Source organism: Rhinopithecus bieti, unplaced genomic scaffold (assembly GCF_001698545.2).
Source record: "Rhinopithecus bieti isolate Rb0 unplaced genomic scaffold, ASM169854v2 scaffold_2435, whole genome shotgun sequence".
Classification (NCBI taxonomy): Eukaryota; Metazoa; Chordata; class Mammalia; order Primates; family Cercopithecidae; genus Rhinopithecus; species Rhinopithecus bieti.
The window spans coordinates 656,337-683,160 of NW_016803909.1; the positions used below are offsets into that span (position 1 = coordinate 656,337).

At 37.8% G+C, this 26,824-nt stretch overlaps 1 protein-coding gene across 1 annotated transcript in view; it reads right to left on the reverse strand.

Annotated features, from left to right (window-relative positions):
• RALGAPA1 (Ral GTPase activating protein catalytic subunit alpha 1) overlaps window positions 1-26,824 on the reverse strand; it is a 301,694-nt gene that overhangs the window by 195,507 nt on the left and 79,363 nt on the right. The window contains exons 12-17 of the mRNA XM_017858547.1: window positions 25,527-25,723; window positions 21,664-21,801; window positions 11,464-11,612; window positions 7,892-8,021; window positions 5,873-6,110; window positions 4,530-4,691 (exon numbers count right to left, since the gene is read on the reverse strand). Coding sequence (XP_017714036.1) covers window positions 4,530-4,691; window positions 5,873-6,110; window positions 7,892-8,021; window positions 11,464-11,612; window positions 21,664-21,801; window positions 25,527-25,723 — 1,014 coding nt within the window. The remainder of the gene's footprint in view (window positions 1-4,529; window positions 4,692-5,872; window positions 6,111-7,891; window positions 8,022-11,463; window positions 11,613-21,663; window positions 21,802-25,526; window positions 25,724-26,824) is intronic.

Sequence of the window (26,824 nt, forward strand, 5' to 3'; positions counted from 1 at the left end):
TTTTTGAGATGGAGTTTCGCTCTTGTTGCCCAAGCTGGAGTGCAATGGTGCGATCTCGGCCCACTGCAACCTCTGCCTCCCGGGTTCAAGCAATTCTACCACAGCCTCCCGAGTAGCTGGGATTACAGGCGCACGCTACCATGCTGGCTAATATTTTGTATTTTTAGTAGAAATGGGATTTCACCGTATTAGCCATGATGGTCTTGAACACCTGACCTCAGGTGATCCACTTGCCTCGGCCTCCCAAAGTGCTGGGATTACAGGCATAAGCCACTGTGCCCAGCCTATTCTACACCATTTTTAATAGCGCAAAATTATAAAAAGTATATTCATCTTCAGGAGATAGGTTAAATTATAGTACTTCCATGTAATTATGATGTAGGAAGTTCAACTTTTTTGTGTGTGTGTGACAAGAGTCTCGTTCTGCCGAGTGCAATGGTACAATCTTGGCTTACTGCAACCTCCGCCTCCTGGTTCAAGCAATTCTCTTGCCTCAGCCTCCTGAGTAGCAGGGTCTAGAGACTACAGGCGTGTACTAGCACGATCAGCTAATTTTTGTATTTTTAGTAGAGATGGGGTTTTACCATGTTGTCCAGGCTGGTCTCGAACCCCTGGCCTCAACTGATCCTCCTGCCTCGGCCTCCCAAAATGCTGGGATTACAGGTGTGAGCCACCGTGCCTGGCCAACATTTTTCTGATATATAATAATCTTTAAGATATATCATTATAGCTTGACTTCATCTCCTAACACTCTCTTCTTTCCTTCCTCCTCCTCAAACACTCAAAAGCCCTAGAGCACATTCCTAGCTCTGGGACTTTTCACTTTTCCTTCTGCCTGGAATGCACCTTCCCAATTCAGGTCTTTGTTCTTATAGGATAGAATAAGCTTTCCCTGACCTCCCTATTTAAAACAGTCCTATGTCCTTAGCTCCAACACTTTCTATTCCTTTATCCTGACTGACTTTTCTTCATAACTTTACTACCTCATGACATGTTTACTGGTTTATTTGCTTATTATATTTCTTCTCCAACACTAGAATTGTCAGCCCCAGTGGAATTTACTTGCTTTGTTCAGAACTATATCCTTAATGCATAGAACAGCAATTTTATAGTAAGTACTTAAAGGAATTTTTTTCATTCACATGTGTAAAGCCATGATTCACAAGATTGTATATGTTATGCTATAGGCCTGTATAGACATAAAGTATCTTTAGGATGCTCAAGAAACTGGTAATAGTGATTGCCTCTAGTGAGGTGAAATGGGAGGGTGGGGAATACTGATGAGGGAGACTTACTACAATGTATACACTTAATCACAGTCTAAATTTTTAACCAGGTACATTTATGAAAAACATAAAGGCTGGGCATAGAGGCTCACATCTGTAATCCCAGCACTTTGGGAGGCCGAGGTGGGTGGATCACCTAAAGTCAGGAGTTCAAGACCAGCCTGGCCAACATGGTGAAACTCTGTCTCCACTGAAAATACAAAAATTAGCCAGGCACGGTGGCACATGCCTGTAGTCCCAGCTACTTGGGAGGTTGTGGCAGGAGAATCGCTTGAACCCAGAAGCAGAGGTTGCAGTGAGCTGAGAGCATGCCAGCCTGGGCAACAGAGCGAGACTCCATCCCAATAAATAAACAAACAAACAAATAAATAAATAAATAAAATGGATGATTTTTTTTTTTTTTTTTTTTTGAAACAGGGTCTCACTTTGTCATCCAGGCTGGAGTGCAGTAGTGTGATCTCAGCTCACTGCCACCTCAACCTCCTGGGCTCAAGAGATCTTCCCACTTCAGTCCACCAAGTAGCTGGCACTACAGGCATGTGCTACTACACCCGGCTAACTTTTTTGTATTTTTTTGGTAGAGACAGAGTTTTGCCATGTTGCCCAGGCCGGAAAAATTAATGTTAAACCCAGTACTTTGGGAGGCTGAGGCAGGTGGATGACTTGAGGTCAGGAGTTCAAGACCAGCCTGGCCAACATAGTGAAATCTCATCTCTACTAAAAATACAAAATTAGCTGGGTGTGGTGGTGTGCGCCTGTAATCCCAGCTACTGGAGGCTGAGTCAGGAGAATCACTTGAACCCCGGAGGCAGAGACTGCAGTGAGCTGAGATTGCACCTCTGCACTCTAGCTTAGGTGACACTGTCTCAGAAAGAAAAAAAAAACAGTAATGTTAAAAATTTTTAAAATATGCCCAAAGAGCATCCTAATTTAATCTGCTGCCCCTTTTTTGAACTTTATGCAGGTACCTTTCTCAACAAATTTTTAAGGCTTTAACTTTGTTTGATTGGCTTGTTCAGTTCAGACAAGGCTGTTTTGACATTAGTACAACTAGAAAGTAATCACCATGAGCTATGAAGTCAGCATGAATATTTTACTCATTACATGCTATGTAAAAGACTACAAAGATATATGCCAACAATCATATAATCAATATATGATTACTTCTCATTAGACAGCTAATGGGTCTTTATGCTTCCCTAAATGTTACTTTCCACACTAAGCATAAATTACTTCTATAATCAGAAAAAAAAATGTACTTTTTAAAAAAGATTAGATTGAAATAAAATAAAAATTTACACTTAAAAGAACAATTTCTTCTTTTCTTTGAGATGGAGTCTCCCTCTGTTGCCCCAGGCTGGAGTGCAGTGGCTCTACCTCTGCTCACTGCAACCTTTGCCTCCCGGGTTCAAGCGATTCTCCTGCCTCAGCCTCCTGAGTAGCTGGGATTACAGGCACATGCCACCACGCTCAGCTAATTTTTTTTGTATTTTTAGTAGAGACGGGGTTTCAGCATGTTGGTCAGGCTGGTCTTGAACTCCTGACCTTGTGATCTGCCCGCCTCAGCCTCCCAAAGTGCTGGGATTACAGGCGTGAGCCACAGCACCCAGCCAACAATTTCTTAATACACAAATATTTTCTATAATTGTGACATTAATATAAAATGAAGGAAGGCATTTCAAATATAATCATTTTCCTTAGGATTCCAAAAAGTAATTTTATAGTAAAATTCCCATTATATTCATTTTAATAGTACAATAACTTTTTCTTTATATATTGTCTTATTATTCTAGCTTGGAACGTACAATCAATGTAATTCTATGCTTATTTTAAAAGCATAAGACAATTCTGAATATGTTATCCTTTTAAAGGATTTTACATTAACCATGTATTTTAATTTTTAAAATCTTTAATCTCTTATTTTCTTTCTAGTTGTTTCCTCCTTTCAAACCATAATTCTTAACATTTTAGAACCTAATTTTTTATACAAGATGTATCCTTACAACAATGGCTTTAAATTTCTCTAAAATTAAGTGTTTTTCACTGATTACCATTAAATACAGATACATTCCCATGGAAAATTCTTTTTCCATAGAAGCACTGATTGTAAACCCTGGAATAACTTCAGGCAATTTTGTTTCAGGAATGAGCGGTATTATCATTCCCACTACACAGCTGAAGTACTTAAAAAGCCTAGAAAAGGCTGGGTGCCATGGCTCACACCTGTAATCTCAGCACTCTGGGAGGCCAAAGTGGGGGGACTACTTAAGGCCAGGAACTGAAGACCAGCCTGGGCAACATAGCAAGACCCTGTCTCTATGAAAAATAAAGTTAGCCTGGCATGGTGGCATGCGCCTGTAGTCCCAGCTACTCAAGAGGCTCAGGGGAGGGATGAGGTAGGATCACTTTGAGCCCAGGAGTCCAGGGTTGCAGTGAGCTACGTACGATCCAACAAAGGCAACAGAGTGAGATCTCTCTTTTAAAAAAAGCCTACAAACATTTGGTAGACTGCCCAGGGTTACCTAGCTATGTAGTGATCAAAGAGAAGTAAGAAAAGAGATTAGGAAAAAGCCCTCCTTGTTTCTCATTGCAGTTCTCTTTCTACTATAATTCAGCCAAGTTTATAAACCTCTGAGAAAAAGGAATGAGATGGTAGCTAATTCCACAGTATGCTGTGAGATTTTATGCCCAGAAATTGTTCCCAACATTGTTCCTTTGTTGCTATTTCCCAGGTTATAGAACGTTCTTCCATTTTTGTTAAAAGCAGCAAGAAACTCAGGAATAGACTCCATGTTGGCCTCAGCTGTCTGCCAGCAGAGAAAATGAGATTCTTGTTGGAAGTTTGTGAAACTAATCTACTATATAAATGTAGCACTGGAAATTAGCTACCCTAATTTTCCATATTTGTGAGTACATTCCTTTAATGAAACTATACCAGTTAATGCTTGAGTTCTGTAAAGTGAATCACAGTTCTACTTCTTCAATTCTGTAAAATAACATTTTAAAATTACGGCTCTCTACAGTAAAACAAACCACAGAATGTCTGATAAATCTTAATAGCATAAAGGGATAACATAGCATATAACAAGACACTGAGTACTTCTGGAAAAACGGCTTTGCTATGGTAGTTTTTCATTTCACAACAATCAACTGGTAAGAAAAATGATATATTGATATAAATTGTTACCAAGGACTATAAATGTAGTGCCCTGTACCATTCTCATGATTTTCAAGAGTACATACCAACAGTTTTTTGCCGTACTATACTCCTCGCCTTTTCGGTTCCTGGAGAACCAGTGGTTGTTGCACTCCTCTGTCTCATTGGGGCTTGGCCAGGCTGATCACGACTCCATCCTCTAGAAAATGACTTGTCAACTGAAACTTTCTGAAATTCATGTCCAACTCCTAGAAATGTAGATTTTCAATCTCAATATACTGTTACTTGATCAATAATATCTTCAAGTTATGTGTGCTACCTTGCCTCAGAGTCTTAGGTTTGCTTACATAAATTATAAAGTAATAAGATAAAACGCTATGTACTGTAAGGCTTTTATGAGCTTCACTTTAGGTATAAATCATATCCCAAAACTGATGCAGAATTTTAAAATTACACCACTAGCAATAAGCTATTAGAAATTCTCTGCCACCCACTTGGTTTGGAATAAAAATGAAACATTTAGACAAGAAAAAAAGACAGGAAATGTGCTAAACAAAACCCATCCTGTGGTGATGGTTACTAAATCTCTAATCTGCCAATAATAGCCACTTGGGAAATATAGTCCAGCAAAAAGTAGTTTGAGCACATAATACCCTGGACAAAAGTATGAAATGTGACTTAGATGTAAACTCTAGCTAGCAACTAATATTTAACAATGTAAAATACTGGCTGGGTGTAGTAGCTCACACCTGTAATCCCAGCACTTTGGGAGGTGGAGGTGGGCAAATTGTTTGAGCCCAGGAGTTCGAGACTAGCCTGGATAATATGGTGAAACCATGCAGCTACAAGAAATACAAACAAAAAAATTTAGCTGAGCACGGTGGCATATTCCTGTAGTCCCAGCTACTTGGGAAGCTGAGGCAGGGGGATCCCTTGAGCCTGGGAGGTCGAGGCTGCAGTAAGCCATGATCGTGCTACTATACTCTAACCTAGGCAACAGAGTGAGGACCTGTCTTGGGGGAAAAAAAAGGCAAAATCCTAACAAACTGAGTTTTTAAAAAATGTATATTAATGATATTATCATTACACTACTGCTCCACTCCCTTTTAACATTAGACAGACACATATTTCATGTCTAGGGAATGTTTGCTTTTAGTTAAAACTAAGTAAGTGCTTTCAAAAACCATTTTTAAAATAATTATTATGTACATTTTAAATAGAGTAACATGAAACCACCTTCTCAGTTCTAAGAAAAAACTGCTTATGATAAAAAGGAATTGTATTTTATACATTTTCATTTTGTTTAATTCTTAAAAATAAAATATTTAAGATTCTACTTATTTCACCCTCACCCTCTCCCTGGAATGGTTTTCCCTGACTCAATTATTTAAACAAATTTATATAGAGCATCTCTATGAACAATTCTTACCTTTCCCTTTGTGCTTTTTTTGTTTCTGTTCACTCAGCTTATCCAATGGTAAATCACTGAGATCCAAACTATATAAATTCCTAGCTAAAACTTTAGTTAATGTCTCCATAGTCAGTGACCACTCAGTGGCCAACTCTTCCCAATAGGTCAACGATGACAATACTGACAGTAAGTCATCCCAAAGTTCTCGGGAGATGTACACATTTAGGTTTGCTTTGATCCAGGCAACTATCAGGGTCTACAAAGACAAATATCAGAAATAACAATAAGATGTGTTTAGTGTGTGACTTCAAAATCAGATATTCAATTCTTTAAAAAATACTTAAAAAGAAGCAAAATTTAAAATCTCATGCTTTTTTAGTAGATAATACTTGTAAAAGCAATTCATGTAATTGTCAGAATCTACTATAAATTTCATTTCAGCAACTGCCAGCTCCCAACATCCAGCAATCTAAACTAACAAGAAATCTCCCTACATCTATAACTGTCTCTTATGCTGCATTACATTAATGTTAAATAAATACTATTTAAAAAATAGTCTCCATATTTTAAGTGTTGAAAATGTTGAGTTACTGAACTAAAAAACCAAAACTTACATTCCCAAATTAAGGATGGAAATCACTAACCACAACTCGAAAATGTTTTTTAATAATATAAAGAAACAACATAATAGAGATATATTTAACTTAATCAAACGTATTTTTGAAAATGTATATGTAAACATTGAAATTAAATTTTAAATTAAAAGCATTCTGTAATAAATCTGATCACAGGATAAAAAAATTCATAAAAGGACAGAAACTGATTAGCCAGTACCCCCTGAGATTTTGCGGATTTCTACTAAAGATATGTCCTCTGATTGAAGAAACAAGTCATAAAATAAAGATTCTCAAAAGCTTAATTCTACAACATTTAGAAAGGAATTCACATAAATTCATACCTGAAATGTAAAGATGAAAATGAACAGAGTTTAGGTACAGACCTGTAGTAACTAGTGACCTCCCAATCTATCTTTAATTTAATGCTCAGACTACCAAAAAAGAAAGACTACCAAAAAAAAAAGAGACTACTTTAATACTCAGACTACAAAAAAAAGTTGTTTCACATAGCAAGATAAAATTTTATCTTCCTGTAGCTCCCACCATCAGGTTAGCTCTAACAATGGGTAAACTTGAATGAAAAAACAAAAAATGGTTAATGAAGTTAAGAGTTTAGATGACACATGTAGCTGGTTTTAAAGAACTGTTCAACACCAGCATATAATTTTAGGTAAACGGCTAATATATGAAAAAAAACTCCAATCAATTTAAATGGCTACACTCATGGCCAAGAATTAGATCTGAGACAGCTTTTACCTTTGACATTAAGAATCAAGTATTTGTATTTCATGTATCATCTTAAAAAACAATATTTTGTTTTCTATTTTTCAAAGAATCCATAATACATTTCAAGTCAACACTCTATCCTCAGATTTAAAAAACAATATAGAATTCCTGTGTAATCAAACTACCACCAATTGAGAAGGGAGGACAATAAAGTCTTACTTAAAAAAAGCATGATAAGAATCAATCTTAATTATTTATTACTTTTTCATTATTACAGAATAACATAAAAGACAGTTTTCCTAGCAGTCCCAGAGATATGGAAACTCATAAAGCAGTCAGGTCATTATCCCTGAAACACTGCTAAGATTTTGCAACCACACATTATGTATACCACACAAGAGATAAAATAAATATCATTAGCCTGCTTGTTCACAGATCTGATATTACCTCCACTCATACTAGGTTGTATGTAGGGCAAATAGCTTATTTAGATAAGCAACTTTTAAGTTAGCTCTACAAAAGATCCCTTAATAAATAAGAAATAATCTCTAATTTAAAACATTTTTTTCCTGGTAACAAGTTCAGGGTTCAATGAATCTCAAAAGACACACAAACAACAACAACAAAACAAAACAAAACAAAACAAAAAACCCATATCTATCCAGTTATTCATCTATTTATTTATTTTTATTGCCTGGAAAAGTGGTCCTGCAAGTCGACCTGCCAAGGTCATATTTTTTTTCCCTTGGAACTGTAGAAAAGCTTGTGATGGCATCTTCAGTACAGACTCCGTCACTCTGAGCAACACAAGCAGCATCTGTTCCCTTAAAATAAAGATTGATTAATGTTTCCTTCTTGCATATGTTTGCATTTGGTTAACAGTTAACTTTCAAATATATACTTCTTATAAAAACTCAAATATCAAACATCTTTGAAAGATAATTTCAAATTTTGGAGTTCCTTAAATATTAAAAATTAAAATTCCATTTTATATATCAACATCAATCATTTAAAATCATTTATCAGCCACAATATCCTCTCATCAAATAAAACCCTATTCAAAAGCTGAGGAATCAAAGTGATAATGTGGAGAATGCTCCCATCTCCCCAACCACAAATCAAGTAGCAATCTTAAGGAGCTATCTGAAGAACACTCATCTACACAATATAGTTCTACCCAGATGGAATCCAATCAAATCCATCTTTATAATATGGAGAATAATTACATATTCAGAATCATACCAATCTCAATTTCAGAAATTAGATGACATCTTAATTAACAGATCACAAAGAAGACTGGGCAACATAGCAAGACCTGTTTCTTAAAAAAAAAAAAAAATTAGCTGGGTGTGGTGGCATATGCCTATAGTCTCAGCTACTCAGGAGGCTGAGGTGGGGGGATCACTTGAGCCTAGGAGTTTGAGTCTGCAGTGAGCTTGATAATTAATCAAGGGCCATTACTCTATTGTTTCTTTCCACTCTTTTCATTATGCCATTTTTTAATCTTTAATTTGTTGTCTGTACTGCAAGTTGAACCAGTTCTATTATTATCCTTACCTTGCCTCTTTCTCTTAGATGCTTATTATTAAAACCATAAAACTACCTTATTTACAATGATATTTCAAAACTTGATTCAACTACATATAAAAAAGAGGCTAACAAGGGACTTTCAGTTGGGTATATCAGCCCAATTCTCTATCACAGCCTCCTCCCCTCTGGTTATTTTGCAAGTCCATTCCAGGCATCGTGATACATGGAACAGCCACTGTGAGAAATGTGGAAGGGGTAGCAACAGATCCTAGATCTAGATGTCATGGTTCCTCTGAGAAGTCAGAGTAGAATCAAACAGAAAACTATCACTACATTAAAAATATCCTGGACATATTAGCAAATAAATGCATGTATTTATTCACAGGATAAAAATCAAAGGTGCCACATTTGTAACCTTATGCTTCCAGCTTAGCTACCTGAAATAAAAAGCTACTTGAAATCAACTACAAATGCAATAAAGCATAGATTTTCCAAATAAATCTTATTTGTTGTCAAACCATAACTCACTCATAAATCATACAATCTTTTCACTTTGTAATACGATAAAAATGATTTTAATTAATAAAGTTTTACAAATTCTGGCCAGGTGTGGTGGCTCACACCTGTAATCCCAGCACTTTGGGAGGTCAAGGCAGGTAGATCACTTCAGCCCAGGAGCTCAAGAACAGCCTGGGCAACATGGCGAAACCGTCTCTCTCAATAGAAAATTCAATGTAAAATACATGAAAACATCCCAAAATGCTATTACTTCAAGGGAAGTTAAAAAATTAACAAAAATTCTAAAATTGTTTTCTATATAGCAAGGTAGTCACTATAATCTGGCTCATCAATGATTCAAAGTATACAGAAAGAAAAAAAAGGACTAACAAAAGAATTGTCCAACGTAGTATAGTTACTGGCTAATAATAACTTGGGCTCTGAAGTCAGAAAAACCATAGTTCAAATCTCTGTTCACTGCTCAATAGCCGTGTGAACAAGGACAAGTTACTTAACTTCCCAGTATTATCTGTATCATAGGGTGCTGTAAGAATTAAGTAAGAAAATATGTGTAAAGTGCTTAGAAAGCTACATGGCACAAAGAATTGTCCCAAATGTGTTAACAATAACTACTTCTGGCCGGGCGCGGTGGCTCAAGCCTGTAATCTCAGCACTTTGGGAGGCCGAGACGGGTGGATCACGAGGTCAGGAGATCGAGACCATCCTGGCTAACACGGTGAAACCCCGTCTCTACTAAAAATACAAAAAACTAGCCGGGCGAGGTGGCGGCGCCTGTAGTCCCAGCTACTCGGGAGGCTGAGGCAGGAGAATGGCGTGAACCCGGGAGGCGGAGCTTGCAGTGAGCTGAGATCTGGCCACTGCACTCCAGCCTGGGTGACAGAGCGAGCCTCCGTCTCAAAAAAAAAAAAAAAAAAAAAACAATAACTACTTCTACATGCAATTCTATTAATACTGTTAGTAAAGAATCTTTTCAAAATATAAAGCCATTTTATACATAAATTAGGCATATGCTTTGACTAATCAGTCTTATTTCTTAAAAAATTAGGAATACTTACTCAAAGCATATGCCTAATTTATGTTTTGTCACTGTAGAGGAAAATGAAATATATATAAGAATGTTCATGGTCCTCTCTTTGCCCCAAAACAAAGAGAAATAACTACATGTCCATCAGTAGAGGACTGGTTAAGAAAATTATGGCATATATATATGGTATAACACTATATAACTGTGTGTGTGGTTTGATGAGCTAGATATTCACCAAAGCACAAACATCACTAACATCTCTAGAGAGTGAACCTCTGAGCTTTTTTCTTTTTTTAAACTTTTCTTTGTTTGAATTTTATGATAAACATTTCATTTTTACAAAAACTGCAGAACTGCATATCCCCAAAAGGTCTATTTTTCCAATCAATTAGACAAGTATTTATAGAGCACCAATGATATATAATGTACTATACTAAGAAATGTAGGAAATATAAAAATAAGACAACCTGTAAATACCTTCTAGGGGTTCTCGGTTCTATGGTGATAAACAGACATTTACACAAGTATTTTAGGGATCAATAAAGTTTTCATAAGAACTATACAGAAGTACAAATATAAAATGGAAACAAGAGAAGAAAAAAATTTAAGTAAGGATATATAGAAACAGGAAGGTGAATCTAAGGGACAGTTATGGTGACAATAGGAAAAATAGCAGAATTAGGCATTCTAAAGGAAAGTTCAGAAGGTGCCCAGGGAAGAGAAACTTGATAAAGCTGGAAAGCAGGATCTTATCCTGAAAGTTGGAGGTTAGACTTCAGACAGGAAAAGTAGGCAGGGCCTGACGGTATACAGCTCTGAATGCCAGATGAAGGATTCAGGCATTCAGTTAATCATCAACTTATTCATTAACTCATTCACATACAAGTAAACTTCATTTACTCATATACGTTTGTATGCATGTATTCATTCCTTAGGGGTTGAGGAGGATGAGGCCATTATATGCTCACTTCAGGAAGACAGTCCAAGGGGTCTTGTGGAAGTCTGAACAAAGATGTTTCAGATAAGGTGAAAGGAACTATTGTCACTATGATTAATTTTATATTTATTCAATAATAGGGGCCCTTATAATATTCTAAACAAGCCCTCTTCACAGATACTATTTCTCTAAAAATTACTATACCTGTGTACACAATAAAAAACACATAGACACAAAGGATAAAAATTTTTTTTACCAAGTCTTTTTGTCCATTGATACTTGTACAACCATGTACCGATAAATGTTAAGAATGCGTTTACACATATCTGTGTGCTCATCCAGAAGATTTTTAATTTCATTTGCAGGTTCAAGAAGAAATATATTTGATGAGTTTATAATAAACACCTAAGACAAAAGAAATCATTAGCTATTCACAAAGGAATTTCAATGGCAAATTTCTTATTCAAAGAGAAACAGGCACTGATCACACTGTGGGTTAATTCTACCACAAGCTTAATAACTGAAACGTAAACTCATTAAACCTATCTATTTTATGTTTATCTAGACAAATAAAGTTAACAAAAGTACCCAAAGAAAATAAACCAAGTGTAAACAACAGTATTTTTTTTTTTGAGACAGTCTTGTTTAGTCACCCAGGCTGGAATGCAGGGGTATGATTTAGGCTCTCTGTAACCTCTGCCTCCTGTGTTCAATAGATTCTCTTGCCTCAGCCTCCCAAGTAGCTGGGATTACAGGCATGTGTGCCACCACGCCAGGCTAGTTTTTGTATTTTTACTAGAGGTAGGGTTTTGCTATATTGGCCAGGCTGGTCTCAAACTCATGGCCTCAAGTGATCTGCCCACATTGGCTTCCCAAGTTGCTGAGATTACAGGCGTGAACCACTGCACCTGGCCTAAAAAACAGTACTTCTAAACTGAGAAGCTTTAATATAATAGCTCTATTGCTGTAATAAATTGAAAAAAAAAAAATGAATAAATACACATAGTTTAGGATAAAAGATGACACCTAAATCAGGAAGAATCTTCTGAATGAGTTGTTCAAAACACTGTATCCTCTTTTCTTATTTATTTTATGTTTGTATATCTGTTTTGGTGATTTTCCATTAGAAAATCTATTACTATATCCCATCAAAATATTAAAATGGAAAAAAGTATGATTATCACTATGTATGCAGAAAAAGCATTCAACACTTATGACTGAAAACAATTTTTAGTAAACTAAGAAAAAAGCAAACATTCATTAATATAAAAAAGAGCATTTATAAGAAAAAGTATAAAAAATGTATATACATAGTACCAGAACTTGAGAAATACCACAAAAAGCCAAGAATAAGACAAGGGTGCTCACTGTCATCCCATTGATCTGAGGGGCCCAGTAAGCATAAAAGGAAGAGTGGGTGGTAGATAATAAATATCAGCAAACTGAAAAGGAAAAGACAAATGGAGCTATGTTCCTGTTTGGGAGAATAGTATTTCGGAAAAAGAGGAAAATCAAGTTCAAAGGACCTGAAGTGAGAGCCTGCCTAACATGCTTGAGGAACAGCAAGGAGTATAGAGTGAAGTAAACCAGGGGAAAAGCAGTGGAAGATGATGCTGAAAAACAGCCAGAGTATGTGGAGCAGAGCTTCTCACACTACCTGTAGCAAAAGAACAGGTCTCCCCCAGCCCTAATCTTTTGCAGATCAAATCCTATCTTAAAATACAATTAAGAATGAACAGAGATTGGGAGAGAGATCATCATGGCTGACGGGAGGCAGAACTAAACTGCAGCTCCGACTTTGACAGACAGAGCAGCATGAGTAGGCTCACATCATGAATTTTACCTCCAGAACAACTGCAAGAACAAACCAGGAATCCCAAAAGGATCCACAGACCCTCTGAAGGAAGCGGACTGCTCCTGTTGGACCCGGGAGACACTCCAAATGCTGTGAGTTCCCAAACTGCAGAAGTGGGAAAGGGAGATCCTCCTCTCCCAAAAACATACACCCACTGGGGAAACTGAAGGTCAAGTTTGTGGGAGAAATTTCTGACCTTATCTGGAGCGGAGTAAATTTAGAGAGCTGAGGGAAATACAGGGGTAGAGAAAGCAGTGGGAAAGGCCCTGGGACCTCGCTGGATCCCCAGGCAGGCCATTCCTGCCTGGCACCACAGGGATCCTTTGGGACGGCAGCCAGAGGTGCGTGGAAAATGCCACAAGGAGAAGGAAGTCTTCAGCTGAACTCTGTAACAATTTGAACCAGGCAAGAAGCCTCCTGGCCAGAACTCAAAGGAGGGTGTGAATCTGGTGTGCAGACTCCACAGGCAGGGGAAGAACCAAAGCCCTTTTCTTTCACAGCTGGGAGGAGGGTAGCCCAGCGCAAGTTCTCAAGCCCTGCTCGCCCACTGTCTGGAAATGTTAAGGCGGATGCATGGTGGGAGAAAGACAGGCCCTTCAGATTGCTTGGGAGCTGGGTAAGGCCTGTGACTGCCGGCTTTCCCTGACTTCCCTGACAACCTGCATAACTCAGCCGAGGCAGCCATAATCCTCATAGGTACACAACTCCATTGACCTGGGAGCCTCACTCCCATCCCTCACAGCAGCTGTAGCAAGACCCACCCAAGGAGAGTCTGAGCTCAGACACACCTAGCCCTGCCCCCACCTGATGGGCCTTCCCTACCCACCCTGGTAACCGAAGACAAACGGCATATGCTCTTGGAAGATCTAGGGCCCCACCCACCATCAGTTCCTTTCCATACTACTACAGCTCATGCTCTCTGGAATGTGCCACCTCCCAGCAACAGGCCAACCAGCACAAAAACAGACAAACCACCAAAGCTAAGAACCCTCACAGAGTCCATTTCACCTGCTGCCACCTCCACTAGAACAGCTGCTGGTATCCACAGCTGAGAGATCCATAGACAGTTCACATCACATGACTCTGTGCAGACAAACTCTGGAGCTAGGTAGACTTGCTGGGTGGCTAGACACAGAAGAGAGACAATAATCACTGCGGTTCAGCTCACAGGAAGCCACATCCATAGGAAAAGGGGGAGAGTACTACATCAAAAGAACACCCTATGGGACAAAAGAATCTGAACAACAGCCTTCAGCCTTAGACCTTCCCTCTGACAGAGCCTACCCAAATGAGAAGGAACCAGAAAACCAACTTTGGTAATATGACAAAACAAGGCTCTTTAACACCACCAAAAAATTACACTAGTTCCTCAGCAATGGATCCAAACCAATAAATCCCTGATTTACCTGAAAAAGAATTCAGGAGGTTAGTTATTAAGCTAATCAGGGACACACCAGAGAAAGGCAAAGCCCAATGCAAGGAAATCCAAGAAACGATACAAGAAGTGAAGGGAGAAATATTCAAGGAAATAAATTGCTTAAAGAAAAAGCAATCAAAAATTCAGGAAACACTGGACACACTTATAGAAATGCAAAACACTCTGGGAAGTCTCAGCAAAAAAACTGAACAAGTAGAAAAAAGAAATTCAGAGCTTGAAGACAAGGTCTTCAAATTAACCCAACACAACAAAGACAAAGAAAAAAGAATAAGAAAATATGAACAAAGCCTCCAAGAAGTCTTGGATTATGTTAAACAACCAAATCTAAGAATAACTGGTGTTCCTGAGGAAGAAGAGAAATCTAAAAGTTTGGAAAACATATTGGGGAGAATAATCAAGGAAAGCTTCCCTGGCCTTGCTAGAAACCCACACATCCAAATACAAGAAGTACAAAGAACACCTGGGAAATTCATTCCAAAAAGATCATCGCCTAGGCACACTGTCATCACATTATCTAAAGTTAAGATGAAGGAAGGAATCTTAAGAGCTGTGAGACAAAAGTATCAGGTCACCTACAAAGGAAAACCTGTCAGATTAACAGAGATTTTCAGCAGAAACCTTACAGGGTAGAAGGGATTGGAGCCTTATCTTCAGCCTCCTCAAACAAAACAATTATCAGCCAAGAATTTTGTATCCAGCAAAACTAAGCATCATATATGAAGGAAAGATACAGCCTTTTTCAGATAAACAAATGCTGAGAGAATTTGCCAATACCAAGCCACCACTAAAATAACAGCTAAAAGGTGCTTTAAATCTTGAAACAATCCTAGAAACATATCAAAACAGAACATTTTAAAAGCATAAATCATACAAGACCTATAAAACAAAATACAATTTAAAAGCAAAACAAAACCAAAAAAACCAAAGTACACAAGCAATAAATAGTACAATGAATGGAATGGTACCTCACATCTCAATACTAACATTGAATGTAAATGGTCTAAATGCTCCACTTAAAAGATAGAGAACTATAGAATGGATATGAACTCACCAACCAACTATCTGCTGCTTTCAGGAGACACCAAACACAGAAGGACTGACATAAGTAAACAGGTGGAAAAAGGCATTTCATGCAAATGAACTCCAAAAGCAAGCAGGGGTAGCTATTCTTATATCAGACAAAACAAACTTCAAAGCAACACCAGTTAAAAGAGACAAAGATGGACATTATATAATGGTAAAAGGCCTTGTCCAACAGGAAAATATCACAATCCCAAACATATATGCACCTAACGCTGGAGCTCCCAAATTTATAAAACAACTATTAATAGACCTAAGAAATGAGATAGACAGCATCACAATAAATAGTGGGGGACTTCAATACTCCACTGACAACACTAGATAGGTCATCAGGACAGAAAGACAACAAAGAAATAATGGATTTAAACTATACCTTAGAACAAATGGACTTAACAGATATATACAGAACACTTCATTCAACAACCTCAGAATACACATTCTATTCAACAGTGCATGGAACTTCCTGCAATATAGGCCATATGATAAATCACAAAATGAGCCTCAATAAATTTTAAAAAACTGAAATTCTATCAAAGCACTCTCTCAGACCACAATGGAATAAAATGAAATCAACTCCAAAAGGAATCTTCAAAACCATGCAAATATATGGAAATTAAATAACCTGCTCCTGAATGAGCAGTGTGTCAAAAACAAAATCAAGATGGAAATTTAAAAGTTCTTCTGGCCGGCTGCAGTGGCTCATGCCTGTAATCCCAGCACTCTGGGAGGCCGAGGCGGGTGGATCATCTGAGGGTGGGAGTTCAAGACCAGCTTGACCAACATAGACAAACCCTGTCTCTACTAAAAATACAAAATTAGCCAGGCATGGTGCTGCATGCCTGTAATCCCAGCTACCCAGGAGGCTGAGGCAGGAGAATCACTTGAACCCGGAAGGTGGAGGTTGCGGTGAGCTGAGATTGCACCACTGCACTCCAGCCTAGACAACAAGAGTGAAACTCTGTCTCAAAAACAAACAAGCAATCAAACAGAAAAATTATCTGAACTGAATGACAATAATGACACAATCTATCAAAACCTCTGTGATACAGCAAAGGTGGTGCTAAGAGGAAAGTTCATAGCCCTAAAAACCTACATCAAAAAAGACTGAAAGAGCACAAACTGACAGTCTAAGGGTCACACCTCAAGGAACTAGAGAAACAAGAACAAACCAAACCCAAACCCAGCAGAAGAAAGGAAATAACCAAGATCAGGGCAGAACTAAATTAAAACAAACGAAATACAAAAAGATAAATGAGGGGCCGGGCGCAGTGGCTCAAGCCTGTAATCCCAGCACTTTGGGAGGCCGAGACGGGCGGATCACGAGGTCAGGAGATCGAGACCATCCTGGCTANAGACAAAAAACTGGTTCTTTGAAAAGATAAATAAAATTGACAGATCATTAGAAAGATTAACCAAAAAAAGAAGAGAAAATCCAAATAAGCTCATTAAGAAACAAAACAGGAGATACACCAACAGCAACCAAGCAGAGAATCAAATCAAGAACTTCACCCCTTTTATTATAGCTGCAAAATAATAATAATAATAATAATACTTAGGAATATATCTAACCAAGGAGGCAAAAGACCTCTACAAGGAAAACTACAAAACACCATTGAAAGAAATCACAGACGACACAAATGGAAACACATCCTATGCTCATGGATGGGTAAAATCAGTATTGTGAAAATGACCATACTGACAAAAGTGATCTACAAATTCAACGCAATCTCTATCAAAATGCCACCATAATTCTTCACAGAATTAGAAAAAACAATTCTAAAATTCATACGGAACCAAAAAAGAGCCCACATAGCCAAAGCAAGACTAAGCAAAAAGAACAAATCTGGAGGTAACACACTACCTGATTTCAAACTATACTGTTAAGGCCATGGTCACCAAAACAGCATGGTACTGGTATAAAAACAGGAACAGAGACCAGTGGAACAGAATAGAGAACCCAGAAATAAACCCAAATACTTACAGCCAACTGATCTTTGACAAAGCAAACAAAAACATAAAGTGGGGAAAGGACACCCTTTTCAATAAATGGTGCTGGAATAATAGGTTAGCCACGTGTAGCAGAACGAAACTGGATCCTCATCTCTCATCTTATACAAAAATCAACTCAAGATGGATTAAGGACTTAAATCTAAGACCTGAAACTATAAAATTCTAGAAGATAACATTGGAAAATCCCTCTAGACATTGGCTTAGGCAAGGATTTCATGACCAAGAACCCAAAAGCAGTATAAAAACAAAGATAAATAGCTGGGACTTAATTAAACTAAAGAGCTTTTATACAGCAAAAGGAACAGTCAGCAGAGTAAAGGGAAAACCCACAGAGTAGAGGAAAATCTTCACAATCTAGACATCTGACAAAGGACTAATATCCAAAATCTACAATGAATTCAAACAAATCAGTAAGAAAAAAAAAAATCCCATCAAAAAGTGGGCTAAGGATATGAATAGACAATTCTCAAAAGAAGATAGACAAATGGCCAACAAACATATGAAAAAATGCTCAAAATCAAAACCACAATGCAATACCACCTTACTCCTGCAAGAATGGCCATAATAAAAAGAAAAAATCAAAAAACAGTAGATGTTGGCATGGATGTGGTGATCAGGGAACACTTTTACATTGTTGGTGGGAATGTAAACTAGCACAGCCACTATGGAAAAGAGTGTGGAGATTCCTTAAATAACTAAAAGTAGAACTACCATTTTGATCCAGCAATCCCACTACTCGGTAGTGGGATTTCCTCTACCCAGAGGAAAACAAGTCATTATATGAAAACAAGTTTATAGCAACACACAAGTTTATAGCACACAAACTTAAACTTCTGATGCACACAACAAGTTTATAGCACACAAGTTTATAGCAGCACAACTCACAATTGCAATTGTGGAACCAACCCGAATGCCCATCCATCAATGAGCAGATAAAGACACTGTGGTACATATAGACAATGGAATACTACCTCAGCCATAAAAAGGAATGAATTAATGGCATTTGCAGCAACCTGGATGAGATTGGAGACTATTATTCTAAGTGAAGCAACTCAGGAATAGAAAACCAAACATCGTATGTTCTCACTGATATGTGGGAACTAAGCTATGAGGACACAAAGGCAAAAGAATGATACAATGGACTTTGGGGACTTGCAGGAAGGGTGGGAGGGGGCAAGGGATAAAAGACTGCAAATAGGGTGCAGTGTATACTGCTCGGGTGATAGGTGCACCAAAATCTCATTTCACCACTAAAGAACTTTCTCATGTAACCAAATACCACTGGTACCTTAATAACCTATGGAAGAATAAAGAATAAAAATAAAGACTATCAACTGGGGAAAATGAATAGAAAAAAGGAAATGAAAAAAGAGTAAGACAAAATTCAAATGCAAACTTTTAACAGAATCAAGAGATATTAAATTATTTCATTTCTAAACTTTTACTCTCAGTTTTGCAGTTATGCTGTGGGCCAGCCCTTGTCTATGGACCACACTCTGAGGAGCAATGATATAAAGCCTTATAGACCATTATAAAGACTTTTGCATTGCTGCCTAGTGATAATGGAAAGCCACTGGAGGGTTCTGAGCAGAAAAATGACATAATCTGACTTACATTTTACAGGATCCCTCTGGTCAGACCAGAGTGACAGGTGCGCAGGGCAGAAGCAGGGAGACTAATTAGAAACTTACCACAATATTACAGATGAAAGATTGTAGAGACTTAGACACAAGACGTAGTGTGTGTGCTGAGCAGTAGTCAGATTCCATGCACATTATGAAGGGAGAGCAGACAGGATTTGTCGTTAAATTAGACAAACATTAAGGTAAATGGAAAACAGAGTTGCCAATAAATGAAACAAGGAAGACTGCAGGAAAAGCACTCAAATTTGAGATACTTATTAGATAGCCAAGTGAAAATGACAACTTGATATCTGAATATTTTAGTTAAGGATTCACAGAGTTCAGATGAGAGATCCTAGACTACTTAAAAAATCTGAAGCTATAGCATATAGGTGATATTTAAAGCCATCTATATGGATGAGACAAGAGAATAAGAGATCTAAGAACTGATTCCTGGGCACTTCAACATGAAAAGGTCAGGGCTTTACAGAAAAATCAGTGAAAGAATCTGCTTTAAGAAGTGGACAATGAAGTGAGAACAAACAGGAAGATACGCTATTCTGGAGGCCAAGCAAAGAAGCATTTCAATGGGGAGGGAATGATCTACTCTGTAAATGCTTCTGATAAATCAAGCAGGATTAGGACTGAAAAAATGTACATCTGATTTAACAATGTAGAGGTCACATGTGGCCTTGACAAGGACAGTTTGATTTAAAAAGTGAATGACTGGCCAGGCACAGTGGCTCATGCCTGTAATCCCAACACTTTGGGAGGCTGAGGCAGGCAGATCACTTGAGGTCAGGAGTTTAAGACCAGCCTGGCCAACACAGCAAAAACCCATCTCTACTAAAAATACAAAAGTTAGCCAGGCATGGTGGCGGGCGCCTGTAATCCCAGCTACTCAGGAGGCTGAGGCAGGAGAATTGCTTGAACCTGGGAGGCAGAGGTTGCAGTGAGCCGAGATTGCGCCACTGCACTCTAGCCTGGGTGACAAGAGCGAGGCTCCATCTCAAAAAAAAAAGTGAATGAATATAATGAACTCCTACAAACCATTAAGACCAACACCCAAAATAATGGAAAAGCATATGAATTCATAGATAAGAAAAGATGCTCAAATTCAGTACTGATGAAGGAAAAGCAAATTAAAATGGAAAAACACAAACCTTTTTTAAAAATGAGACAATATTTCACATGTAAAGGACTAGCAAAAAATTTAAATCTGACAGTACAAGTAAGAGGGAGAACATAAGGAAATGAGAACTCCCAAACACTACTAGAGGGAATATAAATTATTCTGACAAAGTGGAGAACAATTGGGCAATAATATTAAATTTATTAATGTACACATCCTACAACTCAGTATTCCACTTTTGGTATATACCCTAGGGAAATTTTCCCAGATGCATATAAAAACACATGTATAAGAATGTTCACAGCCAAGCGCAGTGGCTCAAGCCTATAATCCCAGCACTTTGGGAGGCCAAGGTGGGTGGATTACCTGAGGTCAGGAATTTGAGACCAGACTGCCCAATATGACGAAACCCCACCTCTACCGAAAATACAAAAAAATTAGCCGGGCATGGTGGTGGGCACCTGTAATCCCAGCTTCTTGGGAGGCTGAGGCAGGAGAATTGCTTGAACCCAGGAGGCAGTTTGCAGTGAGCCGAGATTATGCCATTGCACTCCAATCTGGACAACAACAGTGAAACTCCATCTCAAAGAAAAAGAATATTCACAGCCAGGTGCAGTGGCTCACACCTATAATCCCAGCACTTTGTGAGGCTCAGGTGGGTGGATCACCTGAGGTCAGGAGGTTCAACACTAGGCTGGCCAACATGGTAAAACCTCATCTCCACTAAAAATACAAAAATTAGCCAAGCACAGTGGCACACGCCTTTAATCCCAGCTACTTGGGAGGCTGAGGCAGGAGAATCATTTGAACCCAGGAGGCAGAGGTTGCAGTGGGCTGAGATCGCATCATTGCACTCTAGCCTGGGCAACAAGAGTGAAAACTACATCTCAAAAAAAAAAAAAAAAAAGAAAAGTTCACTGTAGTACTATTTGGAATAGTGAAAAACTGGAAACAAAAGACTATCAACAGAAAAATGAATAAGTAAAATGTGAAATAAACTACAATACCACAAAATAGTTAAAATGAATTATGGCTGTATAGTAACAACAAATCTCATAAACAGAATGGCTAATAAAAAAATCAGTTGCAGATGACAGTATGTCATGACATAATTTATATAACATTTAAAATTCTCTAGAATAATATGTAATGTTTATTAATACATATATATTAAGTGATGAAAGGAAAAAATAAAAATAATATGGCATAATGATAAATGTAGGTGGTGAATTTATTATATTGTGAAAAGTATACTGAAATACTGAACGGAAATATTTAATGATTATTTTATTTTAAAAAATAGCCATAAAATGATCCACCTGCAAAACTGCCTGGGTACCAGCTCTTATGTTTTGTTCTGTGGCTTCTTCAGAGGCGTTATGAAGAGCACCTTGGTAGGAGCCATTTTTTGCCCAACTGGAATTTCGAACAAGATCAGCAGTATTGGTCCCATTTTCCTGAAGCAAAATAACAAGTTTTAATATTTCATTAATAAGAATGCTGCAACTAGTCAGTTAAGTTGAAAAGGTAAATGAAATTATTAGGTTCCACTGCTAAACAGATTTCTTTCTCTCAAAATAGATGATGTCTTATCCAATTCCAAAACAATGTATATTCACTGTAAAAGGGATTCTCAATGACAAAAATATAAAGTAAAACAACAACAACAACAACAAAAACCATAATGAGCAGTCAGAGATTATATCATTCCAGAGAGTATTATCTTATAGGTCTAATGTATAAACCTCCCTTTCACACTCTCACACATTCAAGAATGGGATTATACTACCTACAGCTTTGTAAAAAGATGAATCCTGTTCTAAATTAAATGTCAGAATCCAAATAAATGACAAAGAAAATGGCTTATGTTTATCCTACTTAGGAGTACTAAAATTCTTATTATTGAAAGAATACTGAAACTTCAAATCACTGAGACTACAGCTTTCTGCTTGCATTTTAGCTGTAACAAGTCTTAGAGACAAGGGAGTTCCCTCAGTTAAAAAGCACAAACAGAAATGCCACTCTGTAGTTCTCTTTTTAAAGTGTCCCTCCAGTTTTTTCCTTCTTGTCACTTACCAATATCTTTAACGAGTTAAGGTTTACAAAAATATTTTGTATAGGGTTTGTAACATGCAAGAGGTTTAGTCCAATACAAACAGCTCTGCCATTACCAGAAACAGTACTGGAACCCTGCCCTGAGTAGCCAATACAACATGCCATGGTCTAGTCTAGCCTTTCTCTTAAGCTCCACGTCCCTGTAATCAAATGTCTTCTGAAGAGCTCTTCCTGAATGAACCACAAGCATCTCAAACTTAAGATATTTAAAAATAAGTTTATTAATCAGATTCTCCCCATTCCTGCCAACCCAATCCTTCTAGCTGCCTTAGCCATCACCAAACTTGAGCTGTTTAAAATTCCCATCCATGTGTGAATAGCAACTACTCCGGTTGCAAAAGAAAGAAACTTGCGACACCTCCCCATTCCTCAAAGACACTAATATATCTGTCCTCTCCCTTATATTTCCACTGCAACTACTACTGTCCTAGATCAGGTACTTATCATTTCACTTTCGAACTTTGCTAATCCTTCCTAACTGGTCTCCTGGCCTACAGACTGACCTACAATCTATCCTCCATTCTGGGCCTGGTATGACCTTCTGAAGTATGTAACTATTCATGCTACTCTCTTATTCAAAACCCTTCAAAGGCTTTCTAGTTTCTAGAATGTAATTAAAATCTACTAACATGGCATACAAGTTACTGAACAGAATCTAATCCTGTCTATCTCATATTTCCTGCTGTTCTGTCTCATCTACTCTACGCTGCAGCCAAATAGAAATATTTTCAAGGTTTTTCATACATTTGTAGACGCTATTCACACTGTGTGTCACTTTTCCCATTTGCCTACCTGCTCTTTTATCTTATACTACCTCTTCCATAAAGCATTCCCTGATTTCCCCAAGCAGAGTTAGGTATTCTCTTTTTCATGCTCTAGGATCATAGCAGTAACACTGTCTTATAATACTTACTTTGTATGTTTGTCTTCCGGCTAAACCAGAAGTTATGTGAAGGCAGAAATAATGTCTGCTCATGTTTCTACCTCCAACACTTGTTCTCAATGTGGGCAACCAAAAGCTTTGTATGGTAGTTTGAAATTTCTGAGTGTTTTCTTGTCACAAGAAGAAAAAGATACCACTGGAATTTAATGAAATAGGACAGAGAATGCAAAGCATCCTCCACAGCACATGACAGTCCTACACACACACAAAAAGAAACTGTCTTGTATTCTGTATGTCTTTCAAATGTCTCACAGATGCTATGAGAATTTTAAAAGTCTATTTAGGTCAGTGCTGTGGCTCCCACCTGTCATCCCCAGCACTTTGGGAGGCTGAGGTGGGCAGGTCACTTAAGCTCAGGAGTTCAAAACCAGCTCGGAAACATGGTGAAACCCTGTCTCTACTAAAAATACAAAAAAATTAGCCAGGCGTGGTGGCGAGTGTCTGTAGTCCCAGCTACTCGGGTGGCTGAGGCTGATGATGGTTTGAGCCCGGAAGGTGGAGGTTACAGTGAGCTGAGATCACGCCACTGCATTGCAGCCAGGGCGACAGAGGAAAACCTTGTTTCAAAATAGTAATAACAATAAAAAATAAAATTAAAAATCCATTTACAATTATCTGAATTTATAACATAATTCCACTTTTTAACTGTAACACTAAAAATTTAAATGACTCCCTTATATATTCAGTGTATCAGAAATGTAAACCAATACATTATACCTTTTGGGTTTGGTCCACACCATTTGCAAGAGTTGCTGTCACTTTGAAAAACTACATCTCTAATGGCAGTCAGTGCTGGTTACAGTACTTGAGTAACAAATAGAACAAACCTACACAGCACACTTAACACCACCAATCTACCCTTTCCTCTCTCCCTTCATTCCTTCCATTGTTTGTTTTTCAATTATACATGTAGATAGCTTATATTATCCATCATTCTTATTTAAGAATATTAAATGATGTGGGGTAGGCTCATTATATATGGCACATTATGACTAAAAAAGTTGGGGAAAGCAAATTCTTTTTAAACTCATAGGTTTATTTTCCAGCATAAAAATATCAACAAATTTGATATTTTTCATTGCTGTGTAAGAATTAGGACTGTAGATATTATTTCATAATTTATATGGTTAATTTTATTTACTTCAATTATATTTCTCAGTTACATTTTTCCCTTTCTTAGAAGGGGGGAGGGTGCTCTACGTATGTGTGTATATATACATATACACATATATACACACACACAAATGCTCAGGCTCATCAAATCCCTACAGAATTGGCCTATTCATTCATACATAAGTATCCTGACTAAGTTCCACTGATGAGGTTAGATTAACCACTAAAGTGAATAAACATTACTCAATCGTTCCTATCTAGATTTAGCAAGATATGTATCAATTGCAGACAACTTTATGGTGAAAGGCAAATCAGACAAAACAGATTAAATTGCTTTCAATAAACTTTCTGCACTCCTAACTCCATCTTAGCAACTGCTGTTGGAGAGCCTGACCTGTGACAAAGGTTGAACAACCAAAGGAATAAATGGAACCAGGGACCCAAATGCCACCTCTACTACTCTCTCTTTCCTCATCGTTTCCCCGCTGTGAGGAAACTCTAGTCTTTCTTATCACAAAAGAACTTATTTTACCAAGTCAAGAAGTTTCACATTCTGAAATCAGCTCTAGTGCAAAAGATTCCAAGGAGGGAGTACAAACATTATGGCTTGTGCTGGGTAGCCACTCCTAAACAGTTACTCCTTCCAGGGAAGGAGGAATTGTGGTTTGGTAATAACCCCCCCAAAAGTATGTATTTTAAAATCCATTTTGATGTAGTATCACAGTTTGAAATATTATACCTTTATAAAAGTATGTAATTTTTATCTAGACAATGGCTTAAAGAATCAGTATACAACCTCAGTATTAATTTTTAAAAGCTGTGGTATCAGGGCTTTCCTCTACAGTACTGAGATGACTACTGTTATATTACCTAAATTGTTATAAAATATATGGAAAGACATATTTATCTTCCCATTTAATAAGTATATTTGTGTTAACCCATTTATTATGTTTCTGCAAAAGTCTTAATCTATTAGACTAACACTAAAATATATAAATCTTATAACTTTACCTCTTCTCTTTTTTCTCCTTCTTCCATTGAAATATCATGGTCTGTGACATTTTCAATGCAAGGGAGGTCTGAAGAAGTGATCACAATTTCTTCAGGCTCTTGCATGAACAAAGGTTTTTCCTCTTGTTGGATCCATTCTTGATATACTTTTACCACTTTTCTCATAGCTGCTGCTTCACAAATGGGTAATAAAATGCCTAGGGAAAAAAAGGAGAATCAAGATAATGAAACTTTTCCTTTGCCACAAACCACTAAAGGAGTAATGTTTTTGACATCACATCATGGATTCTTGGAAAAGGCAACTTTAAGCAAAACGATGACATATAACAAAACTCATTTTGCCATTAAGAGTTAAGTTCCTATGGGATATTTCTAGTAAAAAAAAAAAAAAAAAATCACCAAACTTCTAAATAGAGACCAAAACACTTACAATATTAAATACTGAAATAAATGTGAGCTATATGTACATTTAAGAAAGATTTAAAGTAAGACAATTAATTACCCAAATATTCTAATTCAGGGTCACTGGTGGCCAGTGTATCCCAGCAGCTCAGGGACAAGACAGGAACCCAGCCCTGGACAGGATGCCATTCCATTGTGGGGTGCAATCACATACACCCCAACACTCACCCAGACTGAGACCATTTAGACACACCAATTCACCTAATGCGCACAACTTTGGGATATGGAAGGAAACTGTAGTACCTAGAGAAAACCCACACAGACATGGAGAGAACATGCAAACTCCACACAGACAGTGGCCCCTGCTGGGAATCTTTTTTTTTTTTTTGCCATCAACATTATAGTTAAACAATGTTTCTAAAAGACCTGCTGTACATGTATTTCTATCTTATTATACAATGTGAGATAAAAAACTTTTAAAAGTTAACCAATTCATTGTCATAAAAAGCTTGTTGTCTCCAAATTATTTGCACACTGATACAGGAATGTTTGTGGTAGACAGGAACTGACTTCAAGTAGAAGAAATAAAGATTGGTTGAAACTGTATTACTCGGCCGGGCGCGGTGGCTCAAGCCTGTAATCCCAGCACTTTGGGAGGCCGAGACGGGCGGATCACAAGGTCAGGAGATCGAGACCACCCTGGCTAATACGGTGAAACCCCGTCTCTACTAAAGAATACAAAAAACTAGCCGGGCGAGGTGGCAGGCGCCTGTAGTCCCAGCTACTTGGGAGGCTGAGGCAGGAGAATGGCATAAACCCGGGAGGCGGAGCTTGCAGTGAGCTGAGATCCGGCCACTGCACTCCAGCCTGGGTGACAGAGCAAGACTCTGTCTCAA